The sequence below is a fragment of the Vulpes vulpes genome, chromosome 1, assembly GCF_048418805.1.
Source record: "Vulpes vulpes isolate BD-2025 chromosome 1, VulVul3, whole genome shotgun sequence".
In the NCBI taxonomy this organism is placed as follows: domain Eukaryota; kingdom Metazoa; phylum Chordata; class Mammalia; order Carnivora; family Canidae; genus Vulpes; species Vulpes vulpes.
In genome coordinates, this window is record NC_132780.1 from 72,659,715 (window position 1) to 72,680,968 (window position 21,254).

The 21,254-nt window shown below is 50.7% G+C and overlaps 1 protein-coding gene across 3 annotated transcripts; it reads right to left on the bottom strand.

Annotated features, from left to right (window-relative positions):
• Window positions 1–1,666: 1,666 nt before the first annotated feature.
• On the bottom strand, window positions 1,667–19,846 carry PNLDC1 (PARN like ribonuclease domain containing exonuclease 1). Of its 3 annotated transcripts, none has more exons than XR_012003108.1 (19): window positions 19,660–19,846; window positions 19,191–19,248; window positions 18,866–18,939; window positions 17,799–17,838; window positions 16,966–17,089; window positions 16,715–16,803; window positions 15,005–15,105; window positions 13,417–13,493; window positions 13,090–13,233; window positions 12,549–12,618; window positions 10,854–10,939; window positions 9,188–9,243; window positions 5,929–5,993; window positions 5,470–5,523; window positions 5,226–5,268; window positions 3,667–3,766; window positions 3,271–3,364; window positions 2,975–3,073; window positions 1,667–1,924 (listed from the first exon to the last, which is right to left on the bottom strand). XR_012003108.1 is itself a non-coding variant. In XM_026018738.2 (19 exons), the coding sequence occupies exons 1-19, from the start codon at window positions 19,733–19,735 to the stop codon at window positions 1,861–1,863; spliced, it is 1,596 nt and encodes a 531-aa protein (XP_025874523.2). In that variant the 5' UTR covers window positions 19,736–19,846; the 3' UTR covers window positions 1,667–1,860. The 3 variants fall into 3 exon arrangements, 2 of the variants coding, with proteins under 2 accessions (XP_025874523.2, XP_025874524.2); XM_026018738.2 differs by having other exon boundaries at window positions 3,189–3,364; XM_026018739.2 differs by lacking the exon at window positions 1,667–1,924 and having other exon boundaries at window positions 2,939–3,073.
• Window positions 19,847–21,254: the final 1,408 nt, after the last annotated feature.

The following is a 21,254-nucleotide window of genomic DNA, read 5'->3' on the forward strand; positions in this document are numbered from 1 at the left end:
GCATCCTTCTCAACTGCAGAGGCAGAACCACGTCAATTGTGCAGGAGGATACTCATTATTAAGGTGCCTCAATGAGCAGCACCCAAGAATCCAAACTGCATTCCAAGTAGCTCAGAGGCTCCGGCACAGGGAACATCAGCTCACACAGACACAGAGGGACCCGCAGGTTCCGTGGACCTGACAGCAGAGAGCCCACCTGTGAGGGGACAGCCCAGGACCTGGCCACACTGTGCTAAGTGTCCTAATAGAGGCAGGAGAAGCCTGACGACCCCTGATGGGGCCATCAGGACAGCAAAGATCCAGAACGGAAAGGAGATGCCAGGGAGGCTCAGAGGCAAGCAGAAGAGGAAGGGTGCTCAACACAGCCTATAGGGCAGGAGCAAACAGGAAGATCAGGGGAACCTGGCCACAGAATCCATAGGAGGACTCGGAGCAGGAGGGGCAGGGAGAGGGGAGGCTCTGCATAGCGTTAATGGACCAGGAGGTCCCAGGGAGGGCAGGCAGCTGGGGGCAGGCTGCCAACGTGGCCATTGTGGCCTATGAGCCAGTCTACAAGGGAGATGCAGCTGAAAGAAGGGTCCAAGCCACAGAGGGAGGGAGGCAGACAGAGGGAAGGGGGGAAGGTGGGGCAGCTGGTTTACGTTTTGCTTTGGATTTTTCATTTAACGATGGCAGAAAGAACTGCATAAAAAGCACAGCTCTGAAGACCTAGACAAGATGACGAGAAAGTAGGGGAGGAGGAGGCCCCATGACTGGGATCCCGAGCCCACCCAACACCCCGGGGCTCTCCTTGCACTTGGCACATCTGAACAGCACACAATCGATGGAGAGGCTCAGGAGAACTCGTAAATGGAACCCAAACATGATCAAGGCCCAGCCACCCCCCCAACCCCCAGAAGGGCCAACAGACAGGCAGTGCAGCCAGCGTCCCCATGGTCCGGTACAGACCACTACCGACAGCACAGACGCCCCAATGAAGGTGCACACAGCAGGTAGGAGTCACAAGACTCCAGTCTCAAAGTCACTTCAGGGTGGTCCTCACTCCAGAACCACACAAACTAGCTTCTGGTGGTCAGGCCCTGCCCCAATCTTGGAAAGTCAAAATGGTCACTTGGTACACTCAGCTAAGTGTGTTTTTCACTTCTCACGTTTGGTTACTGCATGTGGAGCTCGTCTAATGAGACTGAGCCCCAAAAGCCCACAAGAGAAAAGGGGAGGGGCGCCTGGGTGGCCATCTGCCTTTGGCTGAGGTCATGACCCCAGAGTCCTGGGATAGAGCCCCACATCCAGTTCCCTGCTCAGCGGGAAGCCTGCTTCTCCCTCTCCTCCCCCCTCAGCCCTCCACTCCACTTGTGCTTCCTCTCTCTCTCAAATCTTCAAAAAAACATCACAAATACATATGGACACTTAGCTTCATTTTTTTTTTTTTTTTTTTTTGCCTCTTTACTGAACTCAGGCTGGTAGAGGTTCCCATCTGGGAAATGGCCTATCGGCCAAAACTTTCTCTCCCAAAAATAATGTAGTCTTTGGTTCACCTGCTGTCCAGCTCCCGTGCTTGTGGTCTGTGCAGGAGACCCTCTGGGGGTGGGGTAGGGTCTAGCCTAAATTCCCAGGGGTGGGAACATCTCCCCATTTACAGAAAGAAAAGTTCTGGCCACCAAAGTGCCACATCTAAGGATTTCTTTATCGTTGATGATCATTACAGTATTTCACATTCAAAACAAAGCTTCTCATAAGGACCTCACAGATCGGTCTACACGTAAAATATGATTTATACAAACAAAACCCACAAAGAAAAAAAAAAAACTGGCTGGCTGTCCCAGGTTGGTGCAGAGATAGGACAGGGGCTGCAGGCTGCACTCAGGGGCCAGGTCTTCCGAGGAGAAGCGCCAGGAGAGCCCAGGTAGTGACCACACCGCAGACCCTGCAAGACAGAGCAGGTCAGCGGCTCCACTGGTAGCCGTGTGAGAACGGGCAGGTCCAGAGGACAGATGCGCAGGCCCGGCCCCGCTCACCAAAACATCCCCATCTTCCCATCCTTCTCCCCACATGAATTTCTGACTCCAGGGCAGAATGGCCTGAGACACATGCAGACAAGTCATTTTCCTAGTGATTTACATCAAAGGTTGACAGATGGAAAAGATAGCCAAACATTTTTCTCCAAGCATGTGGTTTTCTACAGATAAGGCTCTTAACCAGCAGCCAAAACCCTCATAGAGCAATTCCATCTGTGTCACGCAGGCCGAAAACCCAAACCCGACCCTGCTCCAGGCTGTCCACGATCCCACCTCAGCACCCCACTCTGCCACCAACGCAGTCCAAGCCCAACTGGACAGGATGCCCGCCTGGTTTCCCAACCACCCCCCTGGCCCTCTACAGCCTGCCTCACACAGAGTACCTCACCTGGCCGCCCACAGCTCCTCCCAACAGCCTGGGCCCACCAGGCCCCCAAACCTCTTCAGCCCCTCTCCATGGTCTCCTCATTGCCCCTAGGCACACCAGACATTTCCCCACCCAAGAGCCTCGGCCCCACACCCAGGCAGTCTCCCCCAGAGCTCTGCCGGGCTCATTCCCTCACATCCTTTAAGACTTTCATGGGGTTCCCATCTATTCCCTCACCAGCAGCCCCCCTCTAGCCCCCTACTCCCACCTTCTGACCTGCTCGTTTTTGCCACACACTTGTCACCTGATCTATTCTATAATTCGCTTGTTCACAGTTACCTCCCGCTGGAGTGTGAGTTCCAAGAGAACAGGGATTTTATTTTATTGGCTGATGCAACCTAGAACCCACAATAGTGCCCAATACAGTAGATGTTTAGTAAATGCTTGCCCGGTGTTCCCGAACGATACCCAGGTTACCATACTTGTCAATGACCCCTTCATAACACACACTAGCTAGTGAACTCCACTCCATGCAGAGCCCACCAACATTGTAGTCTTAGTCCAAAAGGCGGCCTTGGTCCTGGTCACTTACTGTAACAAGCAGTTGATGTTCGGGGAGTGTCTCCAGTATCGGTACAGGGAGACCTGCAGGGTGGGGTGGCCCCTGTACTCCTTCAGGATGCTCCGAGCACTGCCAAGAGGAGTTCTCAGGTCAGGCATGCAAGTATCAGACCTGCTGCCCCAAGAGACCACTAGGAGACAGGGGCTGTGGGGCCCAAGGACAGGCTGGGGGCCAAGGCACCTACTCCTTAAACTTATTGGTCAAGAGCAGGAACTGGCTCCGTGAGAGGCGCCGCACATCAAACTTGCAGACATTCTGAAACTCACGATAGACTTGCTGCTCGCTGACCCCAGGCCACCTACGGACACGCAGGAGGAGGATGGGAGGCCGGATACTGGGGCAATCTGGACCAGAAAAGTTCTAGAAGACAGGGAGAAGAACAGAGATTTTCTGAAATTCCTAGTGACAAACTACCTGGTTTGAAAATCCTGAGGCTACAAGATGTCCTGTGTGGACTGGGAGGGGGACGGAAGGAATGTACACATCCGCATTGGTTTGGGCAGGAAGACAAGGAAAGAACAAGCCTATCGGGGTGGAAGCACCCTCTTCACTCTGGTTTTTGGTCGTCATCAGACCATCTCTGAGATATCCCCCAGGAAACCAGGCTGCTTCCCAGCACATGCCTCTGAGTAGGGGAAAGGAACAAAAGAAAGGCTACTCACAATCTTAGGGACCCCAGCTCGGATAAGATTCACCTGGTTCACATAGGGAGCCAGCACGTCAAGGTAGAGAGAAAAGGAGGGCTCAGGCACGGGACCGGCACTGTAGGGACAGAGAAAACCCCAGAGCATTCAGGCAGAGCAGCGATCAAGCACAGGTCCTCAGCCACAGCTAAGAGTCTGCTGATGGAACAGAGGAAGGGGCTGCCTTGAATCACTCTTCCCCCTCCTCCCCCCAAATCACTGTGCTTCCCCCACCAACCAATCTCACAAAGTTCTCTCCAGGGCCCAAATCAAAGCAGGACTTCCAGGTGGTCACTGCCTGTTGGTGACACTTTTGGTAAGAATTCCTTGACAAATGTTAGCAATGGGCTCAGAATTAGTGAGAGGCCATGGTCCAGAGGTGCACTTGACAGGACATCACCCTTGATTCCTAATGGCTGCCCCTCAGCCGTCATTCTACTATGCCCTACCTCCATCCAGACACAACCACACATCTAAGCACAGGTTCGTGGAGAAGCACAAACCTTGGAGCCAGGCAGGCCCCAGGTCACTATAGAACTTCTCTAAACCTAGGAGGGTTTTTAAGTCATGAGGTTCAGAGCAAAAGGCTGTAAGGCACCCAGGTGCAGGGCACGATGCGGCTCCCTTGCCATTAGCAGCCTTCACTGTCTCGCATGCATGTACCTCCCCAGTCAGCACTCAGATGCTGTCAGAGGAAAGAATAAGGGGGGTGGGTGGTGAGGGAGACAGACTTCTTATTCAAGCTATCAGCCTCACGTCAACAGGTCATAGAGTATTTCTATGCATAACAGCCATTACTAAAATGGGCAAATGCGGGCAGTACCAAAGTTAACAGATTAGTCTACGATTATTAGTTTTCTTAGTCAGAAAAGGTTTCAAGTCAGCCTCAAAGACCCTGCTACAATTTTGATTAGCTCCTCCACCAGGCCTAATTCCTACTTACCAAATACATACACCAAGGACGGGGCTACAGAACACATATTTCAAGTGTGGCATCGGTGCCTAGGAGCCTGGTGCCTTGATTCTAAGAATCAAGAATGCTGCTGCCATGGGGAAATGCATTTACGATGCCAACCTGGGGTTAAGAAGCTTTTCCCTATAGCCCTTATTCCAAGCAGCTCCCCTTCTCCCCAGCCTGTACAGGCCCCAAGGAGGTGCCACTCATTGACCAGAACACTCCATCTTCCTACCTGTGATTTCTGCAGTTAGGAGAACCAGGTGGGTAATGAAGCCAGCATACTACACTGGGAAGCACTGAGGCAGGTGCGGGGACCTGCAGCTGACCTCCCTCCCTTGGCCTCCTGGCACGTGAACGATCCCAAAGTGGAGACGAGGACCCAGGACCAGCAGGGAAGGCCATCCTCCACAGGGTGGGCGGGGCGGGGGGGCTGCTGCCCAGTCAGGGACCATCCCTGCCCAATGACACTGCCTCCCCCCGTCTTTGGGAGAGCCACAGGAGCCCGGAGGTCTCAGCTTACAGCAAGGGCTCAGAATGTGGCCACTGTTCCGGGAACAGGACGAAAGGAAGGAACGCTCACCTGTGTACTCTCCATAGGAGCAAGTGTGCCACTTTCAGAAGAACTGGTGGGGGGGGGGGGGGAGAGAAAAGCTAGAAATGTAACACACGTCCGGGCTCAACCAGATCACCTCCTCAAAATATGCCTACTCCTGCTTTGTGTCCATTACATGCAACCCACCTGGAAATAAACGGAGACCCTCAGGATGGTGGGAGATTACCACAAGTAAAGCAGGAGTCCCCTTGCAGAGGACAGCAACTCTCACCTGATCCACAGAGGAAGGCATCATAGGCGGCCTCGTGGGGGTACTTGGTCTCAACTGAAGACAGAGAGAGAGAGAGAGAGAGAGAGAGAGAGTGCGGAGCCACCATCAGAACACGGCCTGGACGAGGAATCTCTTCCCCACCCAGCTCCACACCTGCGCTGGCCAAGCACACAACACCAGCACCCATCATTCCTCCAGAAAGGTGTGTGTGCTTCTCCCCACCTGTCTTCCCCATGGGCTCTGGCCCCCCAGCAAGCCAGCCACATGTCAAAGGGGGCAGAGGACCCCCAGGAGTTACGATCCCTTCCAGGATGGCTCCTTCATAAGGCAGAGGGGGGACATGGAGCACCCCATGTGACCTTCCCACACACCTGCCCCTGATCAGGAGAGGCCAGGCCTCATCCCTGACACCTCAATACTTTGCCAACCATGGAGCAGCATACACTCACAGGAACATACCGTATTTTTCACACTTGCTTGCATGAATAACCACTGGCCCAGAATTTTTGGTAGGATTCAAGTCACTAGTAGAGAAAAGCAGCGTAAGGAACAGTCACTGCAAATAAGCCCTTCTTGGGCTCTCCGCACCACATTAAGTCAATAAAAATAAAAGAGTCCTTTTATTTTTAAATAAAGGGTGCCTTTCTAAAAAGAACAAATAGTCTCTTAATAAAGAGACTGGGGTGCCTTTCTAAAAAGAACAAAAAGGCACAGACCCAGGAGTGGGGGGGAGGTAGGGTCTTGGTAACCAGGCAATCAGGCAGATGTGCCAGAGGCTGTAGCTGGGTTACTCACTCTGAGCAACTGCCATGCACCGAGCCTGATACGCTTGGCACCAGCTCTGCCTGGAACTACCCTGTGGTCTAAAGGGCAGGTTGGGAGCTGGTCCCACTACCGCAGCAGCACCCCAAGAGTCCTGAACCACAGGAACTCATACAGTTGAAGGCACAGAGAGGTGTCCGGCAAGTTGAACATGGAGAACAGGCAAAGGCAGCGAGGCCCAACCAGTGCCACTGAGGCATTAAGTGTGGCCAAAGCCCCCATGGGAACAGCAGGGGCCAGGAAAAAAGCTCGGATGATCGGGGAGGAGAGGTGAGGGGGTATGGGAAGCCCTTTCAGAAACATGGGGAAGACAGCCCAGAAACACGGCCCAGGTGATTCATGTTTTAAAAGATCACACCAGTGTTGATGGGGAAACGAGCCAGACAGGCCCTGAGATGCCCACAGGTTGCATGCCTGCAATGAGAGAGGCTGGGGCGAAAGCAGGGATGCTAGGCACACAGAGGAAGGGCACACCAGAAAGCCTCTGGGCATGCTCAGGGCGTCAGCTGACTAGGAGTGGCTGGCCTAGCCTGGCTCTGGCACAGGTTGGGGCACTCCACGAGGAAACCTTCCCTTGGTTTTCCAACAAAGCCTCTCAACATGGGTCCATGCCAAGCACCTCAGAACTGCCAGCTGTCTCAGGTGTGTGCCCATTTGGTTTAGGGCCACCATGCCAGCCGCCAACACCAACACTGTTGGTGGGCCCGGCTCTGGCACAGGTGGGGGCACTCCACGAGGAAACCTTCCCTTGGTTTTCCAACAAAGCCTCTCAACATGGGTCCATGCCAAGCACCTCAGAACTGCCAACTGTCTCAGGTGTGTGCCCATTTGGTTTAGGGCTACCATGCCAGCCGCCAACACCAACACTGCGCAGGCAGGGGCCCTAGTCCTTCCCTGCATGTGAGCTGTTCACCTCTATAGCCACCTGCGGGTTTCCTGTGGCCACTTCCTCAGGTCACAGGCGGGAAGACAGAGGCCCAGAGAGATTCAGTCGTTCTCTTGAGGTTGCTCACAAGCCACCGGGTGGCAAAGCCAGACCTTGAGCCTGAGGAGTCTCAGTTCAGAGCCTGGCGTTTCAAGTAGAGCCTCCCACATGCACATGGGCCTGGGGCCAGAGGACCTAGCAGGGGTTGCCTCAGGCACAGAGGTGGGCTTGAGGGCCAAGAACAGAGCAGGTTAAAAGGGGTTTGTGGCCATGCGGGTAGGAAGGGCCAGCAGACAGGGGGCAAGCGAAGGGGCCCTGGGGGTCTCAACAGTCACAGGTGGTAGCAGTGGAAGCTGAGGAGGTAGATTCAGTCACCCAGGGACATGGTCATGAGCAAGAGGAGGGCTGGGGAGCCGCCCTGAAGGAAGTAAAGGGGTGGGTGGAAGAACAAGACCCCAGGAAGAATGGATTAAAAAAATTAAAAACCCACCAGAAATCTGGGAAAGGATCTTAGGGAAGGCCTGGGAGGGGAGAGGCTGGGAGTGCCAGGCACCAGAGGGTGGGTCATACACCATGCACCTCACACACATTGGCCCCTCGGCTGCGACCATAGCAGAGCCTGCACCCGGCAAGCTGGCAAGAACAAGGTTCATGAAGGAAGAGAACCCGACCTCCATGGGCCAAGGCCATGTAGAGCACCTCCTCACCCCGCCCTGCATACAGGCGGTGCTCATATGTGCAGGCTGGCAGGAGAGACTCTTAAAAAGACAACACTGGAGGGTGGGGAGGGAGCGGAGACTCCCCGCATAGGGCCTCTTACTGTCTTCCTGTAACTAGACCAGGGGCGCCGCTGGAGGACCCAGTGCCCAGGCATGGCACAGCAAGGGGTGGTCATGTGGGTGGTCAGAAGACAGCCACCAACAGAGGCACAGATCTGATCACCTCTCAAAAAGGTGCCACTTTCAGCTGCCGCAATGTGGCACTCTCCCCACCGCTGCTCTGGGTGCTAGTCCTCCCAGCTGGGGTGGAAGGAGGTGAGCTGCCCCTACCCTGGTGTTCCCGGGCCCTGTGTCCCCACCAACTTGCACCCAGGCCACAGTGGGTCAAGGCCAGGAGGGGAGGTGGGAGCTGCTTCTCCTACAGAAAGATCAGGGTCATCCCTAGTACTGAGGTCGTTCATTCACTCAAATGCTTGGGGGCACATCTACCACCTCTGCTGTGGGCCCAGGAGAACCACCATCGGATGAAAGGAGACGAGCCTAATCTCATGGAGATTATCTCCAGTAATCAGAAACCAATCAAAAGAAATTAAACCGTGGCCAACAGAAACCACCACGTAGGGACACCTGGGTGGCTCAGCAGTTGAGCGTCTGCCTTTGGCTCAGGGCATGATCCTGGGGTCCTGGGATCAAGTCCTGCATCGGGCTCCCTGCATGGAGCCTGCTTCTCCCTCTGCCTGTATCTCTGCCTCTCGCTCTCTCTCTCATGAATAAATTTAAAAAAAAAATTTTTTTTTTAAAGTATCAATATTTTGGGATGCCTGGGTGGCTCAGTGGTTGAGTGTCTGCCTTCGGCTCAGGTCAGGATCCCAGGGTCCCAAGATCGCGTCCCATATCAGGCTCTCTGCGTGGAGCCTGCTTCTCCCTCTACCTGTGTCTCTGCCTCTCTCATGAATAAATTTTAAAAATCTTAAAAAAAAAAAAAAAAAAAAATCACATAATCCAACAGCCATAGGTATTTTACTGGATTCCTGGCCCTCTAGACAGGGTTAACCTCAGCACTAGAACATTTCGGGCTGGAGAATCCTTTGCTGTTGGGGGCTGTCCTGTGCCTCTACTCAGCAGACACCAATCCAAAGTCTCAACACTGCAGCCATGTCCTGGGGAATAAAATTCCCCCTGCCCTGGACTGAGAATCCCTGCACTGCTTTAAAAAAAAAAAAAAAAAAAAAAAAAAAAAAAAATTCCTTACCTGTTTAGGACTTCATAAACTTCTGAAAGGTTTGAAACTCTTGGAAAATTCAGTTCCTAAAATTATGGAAAACAAATCAGGGAGAATAAAACTTGTGCTTTTGTTATCTGCTTTGAGGATTACCAAATGGCCATTAAAGAGCCTAGAAAATAAATAATCCCTATAAGCCCCTCTTTTTTTTTTTTTTTTTTTAATTTTTATTTATGATAGTCACAGAGAGAGAGAGAGAGAGAGAGAGGCAGAGACACAGGCAGAGGGAGAAGCAGGCTCCATGCACCGGGAGCCCGACGTGGGTTTCGATCCCGGGTCTCCAGGATCGAGCCCTGGGCCAAAGGCAGGTGCTAAACCGCTGCGCCACCCAGGGATCCCAAGCCCCTCTTTCTATTCAAACTTAAATCTCCTTATTCTTTGATATCTGGGCACCTACTAATCTTGGGTTTCCTAGAAGGTACCCAAAGACCTAAGCTAGAAGAACGGCAACAACTACTACCTTCCTTCAAAGACAAGTGTTTAAGAGGTTCCATAAATGTATGCCTCCAAGGCTCCCGGCCATGGCCAAGGACACACATGTAGGACACCAGGTGCTCTGAGAACTAGCAAGCCTTGGGGAACTCCAGGTTGCCTCAGAGCTCATCAACTCTTGTGTGGCAAGGGGTACACACGGTCCCCTCAGATCAGCCCACATCCTCTCTGCTTCACTCTAGGACTCCACCACATGGACACAGACATCACATTAGCGTGTTAAGAGCTAGGAACTGGTGAGGTGCAAGTAGTGAACACAGCTCCAGGCAAAGATGTACCAAGTAACCCAGTGCCATATCTGTGGCTCCCTTATTGGGTAATTCATCTTAAGTAACCAGCTTGAGGCTTTTAAATGTTCATCTGAGGGACACCTGGGTGGCTCAGTGGTTGAATGTCTGCCTTCGGCTCAGATCGTGATCCCGGGGTCCTATAACAGAGTTCTGCACTGGGCTCCCCGCAGACAGCCTGCTTCGCCCTCTGCCTAGGTCTCTGCCTGTCTCTCTGGGTGTCTCTCATGAATAAATAAAATCTTAAAAAAAAAAAAAATGCTAATCTGACTCCCCTTCTCTGTTCTTCAGTTTAATTTCTAAGAAACATTTAAGCTAGCTGGTGGGTCCCTTCTCCATGTGTAGTTCACGCCCTAACTGCACAACAGAAGCCATCTGGGAGCTTTTAAAACACTCGCCCATCCCTCTAAACCACAGGAAGCTGGCGGTGGGACCCAGGTGTCAGGACTTGGCTTCCCAGGTGACTAATGTGCTCAGGGTGGAAAACTCATGACCTATGGCTCAGTAAAGATTTTTCAGAACCTCCTCCATCCTGATGCTCTTGAAGTTGGCTGCAAATACTCATCACTCATATATCAAGCTCTAGAACAAGCTGTTCCATGACATGCTTATTTAGATCAGACAAGCTAAAGAGAACTCATTCAAAACATGGGAACTTGAAGGAAAAAAGAAACTCGGAAGCTAATAGGATAACCCAACACTAAAATACAAATACAAATAAAATAAAATAAAATACAAATGAAGCCAATCCTGGTGGTAAAATAGAGAAGGGTTCCAGGAAAAATTTTTAGAAAGAGACAAAGTGAAGTGTGACTGGGATAAAGCACTCCTTAAGCCAAAGCAGTCCCGTTCATTACCTTCCAGATGTCCTTGGTCACATTCTTGGTGTCAATGAGAATGGGAAATAGGTTGTGGATATTCAACTTAAATTGATCATAGCTTTCTAAAGGGAAAGACCAGACAAAAGAGGGTATGTTGGTAAAAATGGGGAAGAAGATTCTCCAACCTAGCTTGTCACCAACGCTAACAAATAAAGCAAACAAAACAAAAATTAAAAACATCCCTGCTCTTAATCATTAAGAATTGACAGAATCTCAAACCAACCTGCCATCACCATTCACGGTGGTGAAAGCCAATGGCTATTAAATTCAGGATATTTTCTATGGTCAACATTAATGTAGTTTGCAAGGTTTTAGCCAACGGGGGGGAGGGGGGGGAGGGGGGAGGAGAAAGAAGTGCTATTGGAAAGGCAGATATGAAATTGTCATTTGTAAGACACTGTTCAGAGAAGATTCAAGAAAAGCCAACTAAAAATTATAAGTGCCCTGATAAATTAAGCTACTGATTGGTATATTCAGATCAAAGGCCTACCTGCATATAAAGAGGTTTGTTGCAAAACCAACCAACACCAAGCCTTGCTCTCCTCTTCCCACTCCCCACGCACTTTCCATTCCTTTTCTCTGGGTGTTTGTTCCCAGATCTCTCAACGGGCAGCACCATGCTGCTGCCAATTTCTCCAGTTTTAGGCATCTACCTGTGATTTCCTACGAACAGGAGGACGGCTCAACTCATGACTCATCTCCAGCCCACACCTCCTCGCGCTCTCACAGGGCCAGGCCGTGTTCCCCGACCTTTCCTTTCTTACCCAGCTCTTATTCTCCTAGAAATCTTGTCTTAATTCTTCTGGTGAATGCTTATTAATTTTACCCCTACTCCTCCCCCAATTTTCTTAGTATGCTCATTTTCTTAGTATGCTCAAAGTAAGGTGTTTTATCAATACATTTCTTGGGGAAATCTTAGCACCATCTCACCCTCCTTGTCTAGATAGTGTACAGGACTTCATTTAATCCCTGTATCAGGATGTTGGTTCTACTTTTACCCTCGATTTTATGGGCAAGGAAATGGAGAAAGTAGCTTGCTGGAGCTCACACAGGTAACAGGGGTGGAATGAGGACCCAAGCATGGCTCTCAAGTCCGTGCTTTTAACAGCAGCACTACACGGTTATATCCAAGCAAGGGCATCAGTCATAGAAAAGCACAGTCCAGCCATAAAACAAGGCCACACAGCCACCGAATTGGCATTTATTGAGTGAATGACATACATGCTTTGGGTAAGTGGTGGGGGTGGGGGGAGCCAAACAACCAAACATACCATCAACTATGGTATGTTTGCGACCTAATTAGGTAGCGCGACCTAATTTGTGAGAACTCAGAGGAAAAAGCCAAGTGTTAGGATTATAGCTGAGATTGAAGGCAGCTTCCCTCCTGCTCCCATTTCTGATTTTGCAAGGTTATATATGAGAATAAGGGACAATTTCTATAATGGGGATCAGAGGATCAAGTCAAACGTAAGCTTTCCTGCCAGAAAAATCAGTCACCTGGCTTCCCCTCTGGAAGGATGGCAACAAGGACAGATGTGCTGGAACTCTGCAGAAGCCCACCAAGTCGTGGGGAGCAGTGCATGTCGGGGCTACTGCAGGAGCACTCTGGACCCAAACCCCCTTGCAAGGATTGAGAGAAGCCCGGGAAGGGACTAGAAGGTGTGCCCGTACCTGGGAGCGGCCTGAAGAACTTCTCGTGGAGATGCAGCAGGTCCATCATCATGTTGTGGCCCACTAGGGGCTACTTGGACGAATCGACAGGTGCACAGAAGAGGTGTAAGAACAGACATCCTAGGTGAACACCCTCTCGCAGAAGGGGTGGCTTTAGAACCCACTGTGATCTTTCACCCCACCCTCATGACACTCGACGCAACCGCTCCATGGCCAGGACGACAAGCAGGGTGTAGGAGGATGTGGGACAGGGTCCACGCTGGGGTTCTGAATGAAACAAGGTCCCCCCAGCAGTTCTAGGTCAGCTAGTAGTGAAGCAGCCATGTATGTAACAGCGGAAAAGAACCACAGTGTTTTATGCGGACTCTCTGTCCCAGCTTAACTCATCAGTTTAGGGGAAGCAAGGCTAGATCCAGAAAGCCAGTTATGGACAAGAACTTATCTCAAGGAATCTTATTTTTGTTGGAGGATCCAGCATACTTCTATGGTCAGAAATACAAAGGACTGCTAGAGAGCAAGAGAAGAGATTTTTCTTGCCTACCTTCTGGGCTTTCACCAGCATCTGGAAAAACACCGAGAAGCCCCTCGCAGAGAGAAGAATCTTCTCCTTCCAACAGCTCTCTCGATCACAGGAGGTGTTCTCAAGATACCAGCGATGTTGTTTACTCACTTTTTTTACTATTATCTGAGACAAAAGTAGAGACAAGTTCTCTGAATCCTGGGTTCCTGGGAACAAAGCCAAAGAAGTGGTTCATCTCACGAGGAGAGGGGGAAAAGACGAAAGAAAGAAAGCCTTTTAGAGGCCAGATTTGGTGGGATGAGAGAAAATGGGGCCGCTGAGACAGCCTGCTCACAGGTGGGAACTCACCCCCTGGTCTCTCAGGACCGTCCAGATGTCAGGGAGGGCCTGCCTCAGCACCAACTGGACCTCAAAGGCCTGGAAGCCTGTGGCAAGGAGACATGAGGCTCGCATAGAACCATCACAGACGGCAGTCTAGCTTCTTCAGGAGGAGTTGAGAGATGCATAGAGCCAATGGAGAGGCAGCGCAGAGAGGTGTGCCTAAGCCCGGGAGCCCCATTACAGGACACCACTCTGAGATGGAGTACCCCGACAGGCCTTTATGGCCGGAGGGGCGGGGAGTGATAGCTTTTGACACTTAGCATGTTAGAACAGCGTGCGGTAAACAACATAAAGAGTTCTCTTTTAAAATAACAAGCCCAGAAAAATAAGTAAATAAAATAAAATAACAAGCCCAGGGGCTCAGTCGGTTAAGCATCTGCCTTCGGCTCAGGTTATGATCCCGGTGTCCTGGGATCCCTGTTTCCCCTTCTCCTCCCACTCGTGCTCTCTCACGTAAATAAAATCTTTAAAAATATAATAAACCCATTATATTGCTGCCCATGGTTTTGTAATCTCATGCATTGGTTACATGAAAGATACTGGTTTGTGGAGGTACTCGAGTCTCCTGAAGTTCACACATTTCGTTAAATGCTATCAACAAGAGACACTTGCATATGTGGCCACCGACCATCAGAAAGGTCTCGGTACTGGGAAGCTGTCAAGCTCCAGGTGGCAGACCCAAGTTTCCCAGAATTTTAGTTTGATTGAAAGCTTGAATTTTATCACTAGCAAATTCTGTGAGTTCTTTTTCTGCAAGTGACAGGTTTGCTTTTCTCACTTGACAAAATGGCTGAAAATACCCAAATCAAAATAACCACAGTCAGCACTGTGCCGAGGTGCTGGCAGGGTTACCCACCAGCGCTTCACTGGCTACCATTCCTGCAAAGGCACAGTGACAATGGCCAGTGAGATTCTGAAATACTTTCGACCTTGTGGACGCCCAGGGAAAGGGTTGGAGACCCTGGGGTTGGGAGGAGGTGTCACAGGCCAGGCCTGAGAACCACTAATCCAGGGTATGTTCATTGTGATTCTACATTGTGCCATGAGGGGAAGAAAATGCAGAGATGAACAAGAGACAAGAGCCCCACAGGACTCTCAGGATTGGGATGAAAAAGACGACTCTAAACAGAGCTGGACTTCATTCTGAAAACTCAAAATAGGGGCGCCTGGGGGGGCTCAGTCAGTTAAATGTCTGCCTTCAGCTTGGGTCATGATCCTGGGATCGAGGCCCCTCATCAGGCTCCCTGCTCGGTGGGGAGCCTGCTTCTCCATCTCCCTCTGCCTCTCTTGCACCCTCTCCACTTATGTGCCCTCTCTCAAGTAAATAAAATCTTTAAAAAAAAGAAAACAAAACAAAAAAACACACACAACTCCAAATGGGTCAAAAAACCTCAAGCTTCTGAGTTGAGGTCAGAGCTTTAACCCCAACGACAATTCACCTGCTGAGCCGGTGCCCAGAACATACACTCCCCACAGAGAGCAGAGTGTATGCTCCCCCCAACCCCCGCACCCAACAGTCACCAGCCCCAACACCCCAGGCTGGGGGACAGCCTACCAGCGATACCGGGGAGAGTCATCCAGTCGCCCTCCTCAGCCAAATCCAGCCACCGTGTCACCTCATCAATCACCACCTTGATCTGGTCTTTATCCAGAGAACTGAAAGTGGGCACATGAGAGTGGGATGCTGCAGAAAACCACCAGAACCTTAAAAGCAGAGTTAATGTGACAGCAGTTTTGGAGGACTCCAGTCTTAACACTGCCATCTCAGCAAAAAAATAGACCCAAATAAGACTATTTTCTGAGTCTTGTTCTACAAGAGAGCGCCAACCACTCGGCCCATACTCTCCCATACATTTGCAGAAGGTCCCATCCCTTTCTCCTGCATGGGAGCTAGCCAGCACTAAGCACTAAGCACTACAGCACTGAGGCCTGTCTGCTTAATTCAGCGTTTGGGGTGAAAAAGCACCATCTGGTGAAATAAGGAAAAGACAGGAACTTTGGTAAGCACGTCTTCTCCTATGTTAGAAACGTAAGAACACGATGTTATTTTGAGATGAGGAAAGACTTTTCTCCAACATTTGAAAATAACAGAACGTTAAAAATTCAAATAGTTCTTCTCTTACAAAAAGCTACATTTTTGGGTGCCTGGGTAGCTCGGTCGGTGAAGCGTCTGCCTTCAGCTCAGGTCATGATCCCAGAATCCTGGGACCAAGTCCCACATCAGGCTCCCTGCTCAGTGGGGAGCCTGTGTCTCCCCCTCCCTCTGCTCCTCCCCTTACTCGTGTGCTCTCTCTCAAATAAAATCTTAAATTTAAAAAAGCTACGTTTTTATATGAAAAGCCAAGAATAAGAATTTCAGAAAAAAACAAAAACTTCCAGGGGCACTTGGCTGGCTCACTCAATGGAATACAAGACTCTTGATCTTGGGGTTGAGTTCAAGCCCCACATCAGGCATAGAGCCTACTTAAAACAAAAAAACCTCTACTAATACATGGTTTTCTGGACCCAGTATTCAGTTACAACATTCCAGAGCTAAAAATCAGGGTACTTTTAACCCTGTCCTGATAAAGGTAAAGAATCTAAAGCTCAAAAGAATCTAGCTCAGCTCCATCCAACTCTGCCAGCATGGCTTCCTGGGGCCCAGGTGACCACACGATGCTATCACGCCATCACTCCTGGCCCTGTCTACAGCAGTACTGGGTTTTAAGTAGGACAAGTGGCCTCGAGGGGTAAAGAGAAAAGGCTGAGACCCCGCCTTCAGGAGTGCACAAATTCAGGAACATGGGGCAGGATGTCCAGGCAAAGGTACGTGACTGGCATGGTCAAGGTCACCTGTGATTTACCCCCCAAGACATCCCCAAGGTCACACTGAAGGCCAGTATAACATCCCAGAGTGAGTCCTGCTTCTCCCCCTACAGCACTGGAATGAAGTTCCTGCTTTTTCATTTGAGGATGTAGAGTTAAGAGTCTGTGTTTTCTCTTTTTCCCCCTTCACTTTTAGACATTAAAGATCGTCCTCAATGCAGTAAGACAGCTCTCATCTGAGATGAGAGAACAGGACCGCCAGGACTCAGAGCTGCGGTGTCTGGCTGATTGTGTGCTTCCAAAGCCACTCAGCTAAAGGTGCTGGCGTGAGGTCACCGTACCCCGGCGCCAGGATGCCAACCCACAGGAAACACAGAAGAACGCCGGTGACAGAGACAAGAGACACCCCCGCCCCCACCCCTACCCCTACCCCCAAAGCACCTGGAGAAACAGGCTCTACCTGCGAACTCTCCAGTTCCCAGTCAGGATGTTGTGTTTGATTTTCTTCTCCTGCTCTTCATTCATATAGGGGATCCCATTTTTGAGAAACTAGACAGGGGACAAGGAGACAAGTGGAGGCAGCCTCTACACACAGGAGCAGAGGGGAAAGAAACCATCCTCGTCCAGGTCACATAGACAGCAAATGGGACTCCACCCACCTAGACCAAAGAACTTTTCCAACCTTCCCCTTGCCCTCCTCTGCTGCCATACCTTGTTATAGTCGAAGCCATACTGATTCAGAAACTGAACACTAGAAGCCTGGAAAGAGAATTCGGAATCCAAAATCCCAAATGTCGTAGGGAAGAGAAAGAAGTTACATGAATGGGCTACATACCTATGAGAAAAAAATAAACATAAGGAAAAGCCAAAACGGTCGTTAAAATTCTAGCTCACAAGGGACACCTGGGTGGCTCAGTGGTTGAGCATTTGCCTTTGACTCAGGTCATGATCCTGGATCCTGGGATTGAGTGCCGCATCAGTTTCCCCACAGGGAGCCTGTTTCTCCTCCTGCCTGTGTCTCTGCCTCTCTGTGTGTCTCTCATGGATAAAAAATCTTAAAAAATTCTAACTCACAGTGCAGACTTGGAGCAGGCTCCTCCTTTCATTCGAGGAGTGTTTGAATGTTGGCTGTTCCTAGTACTCCTGCCTGGCCCTGGGTCCAGAGGGAAAAGGCAGAGATCCTGCCCCCTGGGAAGGGTCTACTCTCCATCCCAAGCCTACCGTGTGGCACGCTTTTTGACGGTGCCCAGGAACCAGGTCACCCTCACTAGGATACCATGTTAACTGCTCCCCTGAGGCACAGGTGCAGAAACAGGTGGGGGGAAAGGCCCCAGAAAAGATGCTGGGCCAAGAGAAACTTGGAAGAGCCAGAAGCCGCAGAGGATAGTGGGGTAAAAGGGCACAGAAGCAGGTAGAAGGGCAAGAAGACTGCGGAACATCCGGGGCCCAAGTGGTTCAGACCCTGAGGCAGGAGGTAGAGGGCAGCAGGTGAAGAAGATTAGTGGGCAAGTGCTGGGTGCTTTGCAAAAGGTCTTCATACTTACTTGTTTGACTCTCCTTCAATACTGGAAAACACGGACAATCCTAGAAGAACGAGCACAGAGGAAATGAATACCAAAGAAAACCTATCTGAAGTGAGCTTCAGAAAGGCAACAATTTGACCAGTACTTTGCACCTAGGGATATTGTGTATGCTTTAGAATAAGATCATCTCTTAAACTGGAAACAGGAGAACTGTCAAGCTGTAACTCATACAGAAAATACTACAATAGAACATCAAGGGGTTTTTCATGAACAGAATATTGACATTTTTTCTAGGTTTAAAATCAGAGATTTATACACTTAATGGCTTTAAACTGTCCATACTGCTAAACAGACCCTGCACAAAATGAAGAAGGCTTCAAAGTAGAGGAAGACAACAGAAACCTACCTACGTGTTGTTTTGTATACTTTTCAGAGGTCTTATAATTATGAAAAACACCACAATAGAACAATAGCAGAGAATAAGGATAGAGCACACACACAGATGTGCATCATTCACAGAAAAAACAGGCGTCAGTAAAATCTGCTGGGGGTATACCGAACACATATATACAAACCAAGATAATTAATACAGCTTGTTCTATCACACACAGAGTATCCCTAATATGCATCATCAGGAGACTGAGTCAATTGATGCATTCACTTTGTAAGACTAGGGAGTCACATAGTTAAAAATGGAGGTCTGTTTATGCTGATATTGAAATATCTCTAAGCCCCATTAGTGGGGGGAAAAAAAAAACAGGCTGTGGACAAGATGCTTATAACGCAACCTTGTTTCTATAAGTTTTCTGTAAACAAAATTCCTACAGGTCTTCCCTTGAATGATGGTAAAGCCTCCTTAACGTTGATTAACCGTAAGGCATGGCAACGAAGCTGCTAAATTCAGTTTCTGCTTGTTCCACAGCGTTGGCCCCTGCAGGCACAACACAGCCCAAAACGAAACAATCACGTGAAACAATAGCCAGGCTCTCTGAAAGGAGTCCAGGCCGTTTTTAACCAGTGGGAATCATGGAGATGATACAAACACCTCCTTCATTAACTCCTTAGAAACAGCTGAAGAGCACACTCACCAATCTGACAGATGGTGAACTGCTGAACACTGTGGCGGGTCTTCAGATACCACTCCGAGGGCAAGTCAAAAAGACTGTGGAAAAACACAGGCATCTCAGTGCCCAGGCAGGGAGACGGCCGGAGGCACCTGCTGGCTCAGCACCCTGTTACTACTGGGGGCAAAGGCCGGGTCCCCAGGCCCTCTACCCCTCAAAGTGCTGTCCTGCCCCCTCACTGCCCACATGGTGACTGCTGCCAAAGAGCAGGGAGGTGCCAGAGTCACAGGCAGCAGGGCGCAGGTGAGCGCACCTCCCTAGCTCAGCTGGAAGGCACCTCTGGCATTACCTGATCTGCTGGGGCCGGGACAGGTTGGAGCGAAGGCCCGTGAACTCGATGTCCAGACCTGCAGGCCAAAAAAGAAAAATAAAGGAAGACAAAGGTACCCGGACGCAGACCATTGCCAGCTCTTCCTGCCGTAAAGGCTGCAGGTGGCAAACGTATCCGGCTCACCGTCGGGGCTCAGAGGCCAGGCGGGGTCAAGACGAGAAGGAGAAAGCCAAAGCAAGGTCAAGGCGGGCCACTCACCCCACGGGCTCTGCTCCGCTGGGGCCGCACTGGAGCTCGGGGCCCGGGGGCCCGGGGGCCCGGGCAGGGGAAGGAATCCCCCCGCCCTCCGAGGCCCTCTGGGCGCCTCCCGCGGCCTGGTGCCCGTCCCCGTCCCCGTCCCAGTCCCCGTCCCGGTCCCCGCTGGGCCGCGCCCCTCCCCCACCCGGCCCACCCGAGCCGCGGCCTCCGCGGCCTCCCCGCGCCTCACCCACGAAGTCAGCGCCCAGGACCAGCTCCTGCAGCAGAGGGAGGCTCTGCTCGAACTCGTCGGCGCCCACGTCCATGGCCACGCAGCTCGGCCCAGGGTGCCGGTGCGGCCAGGTGCTGCCACGCCCTTCACGCGCTTCCGCCGCGCCGCCGCCTTAAGGGGCTCGCTCCTGATTGGCCGCGGGCCCCCACCTGCCCGCCCCCAGGTGTCCGCCCGCACACCTCGCCCACCCGCGGGGCTGCCGGAGCCCCAGCCTTCGCAGCCAGAGCCCAGCCCTCCGGCGCCTGCCGCAACGATGGCTCTGCGGTGGCCCGAAGGTGAGTCACCTAGGTAGACCCAGGGTACTGAGAGGGGTGGTAGGTAAAAATAATGCCCGGAGGACACCTGAAGGAACTTAGGTGAGTAGGTAATCACCGTAATCACCGCAGCTGCGGCGGTGCGGGGGCAGGGGGCCGCACCTTGTCCCGTTTATATCAGCGCGTCCTTGCACGTGGCCCATAGTGAGCTGTGCCAGAACCTCCCCCACCCCATCCTATCGTTTTCTTCACTTTCTCTGCCTCATCATTTAGAACACAGTCTCTCAAACTTGCCACAAAGGCCCTCAGGAACTGCATATCAAACTTGGAGAATCTTTGGTGCAGAGATGATCTAGGACAATCCTATTCCTTGCAGGAAAAACCCCTAGGTCACTTCCAGGTGAACCCTGTTTTTGTCACTGCGGATTCCAAAAACACTAGTCCAGTTTTTGGTCTTTACGTCCTCCTCTGAACACCAGACCTATTTTGAGAAGCCTTCTACAACCACAGTCTTCAAAGTGAGATGCTCCAGTCTTTAAGATGAGGGAAGAAAATATCAGACCTATATTAAACATTTTTAAATGTCCCCACTTGGGGTAGTTACTGATCACAAAGGGGCCACTGAGTCACTGTATCCTGAAGGCCTCTCAGAACCAAGCATACTTTGAAAAAATGGTACATACATATATTTTAAAAATATCCAACACTCAGATTATAAATAGTAATGTTACTTCACTTCTGTATGAATACATAATTGGGATACATGTTTAAAATTGGGATACAGGTACTCTAGAAGCCACCTTAACTACTTACAGGTCTTCTCTTCACACGGGTCTTAAATAGCCAGAAATAGTTACTTTGATTTAATAGACTCCTGTAGAGAGCTGCCATGATTCCCACCTAGCCCAGTTTCATCTTAGATTAACATGATTTCAAGCTTCACCTCCAATTCCACAAACCCTGACTTCAAAGCAAATTTAGCAACACCAGCCCTGCTCCTTTCCACTTCCACTTTCAGCTCTTCACTGCATTCCTTTCTTCTTTCACAACTCGTTTTGCATGTCAGGGTTCAGGAGCCCAACTAAGGTCCCACTCTGCCCCTTTTATCTTCATAGCACTAAGACTGTTAATAGTAAATTGACTGATAGAGCATTTCCTATTTTAAGAAAAGGCCCGAACCCTAAGCAGCAACAAATACGATTTTTTGAGATCACCCACTATGAGCTGGATGTGGTAACAATTAGTTTGCACACACTTCCTATGTATACTCTTGCCACAGTGAGCTCAAAGGCAAAGAAA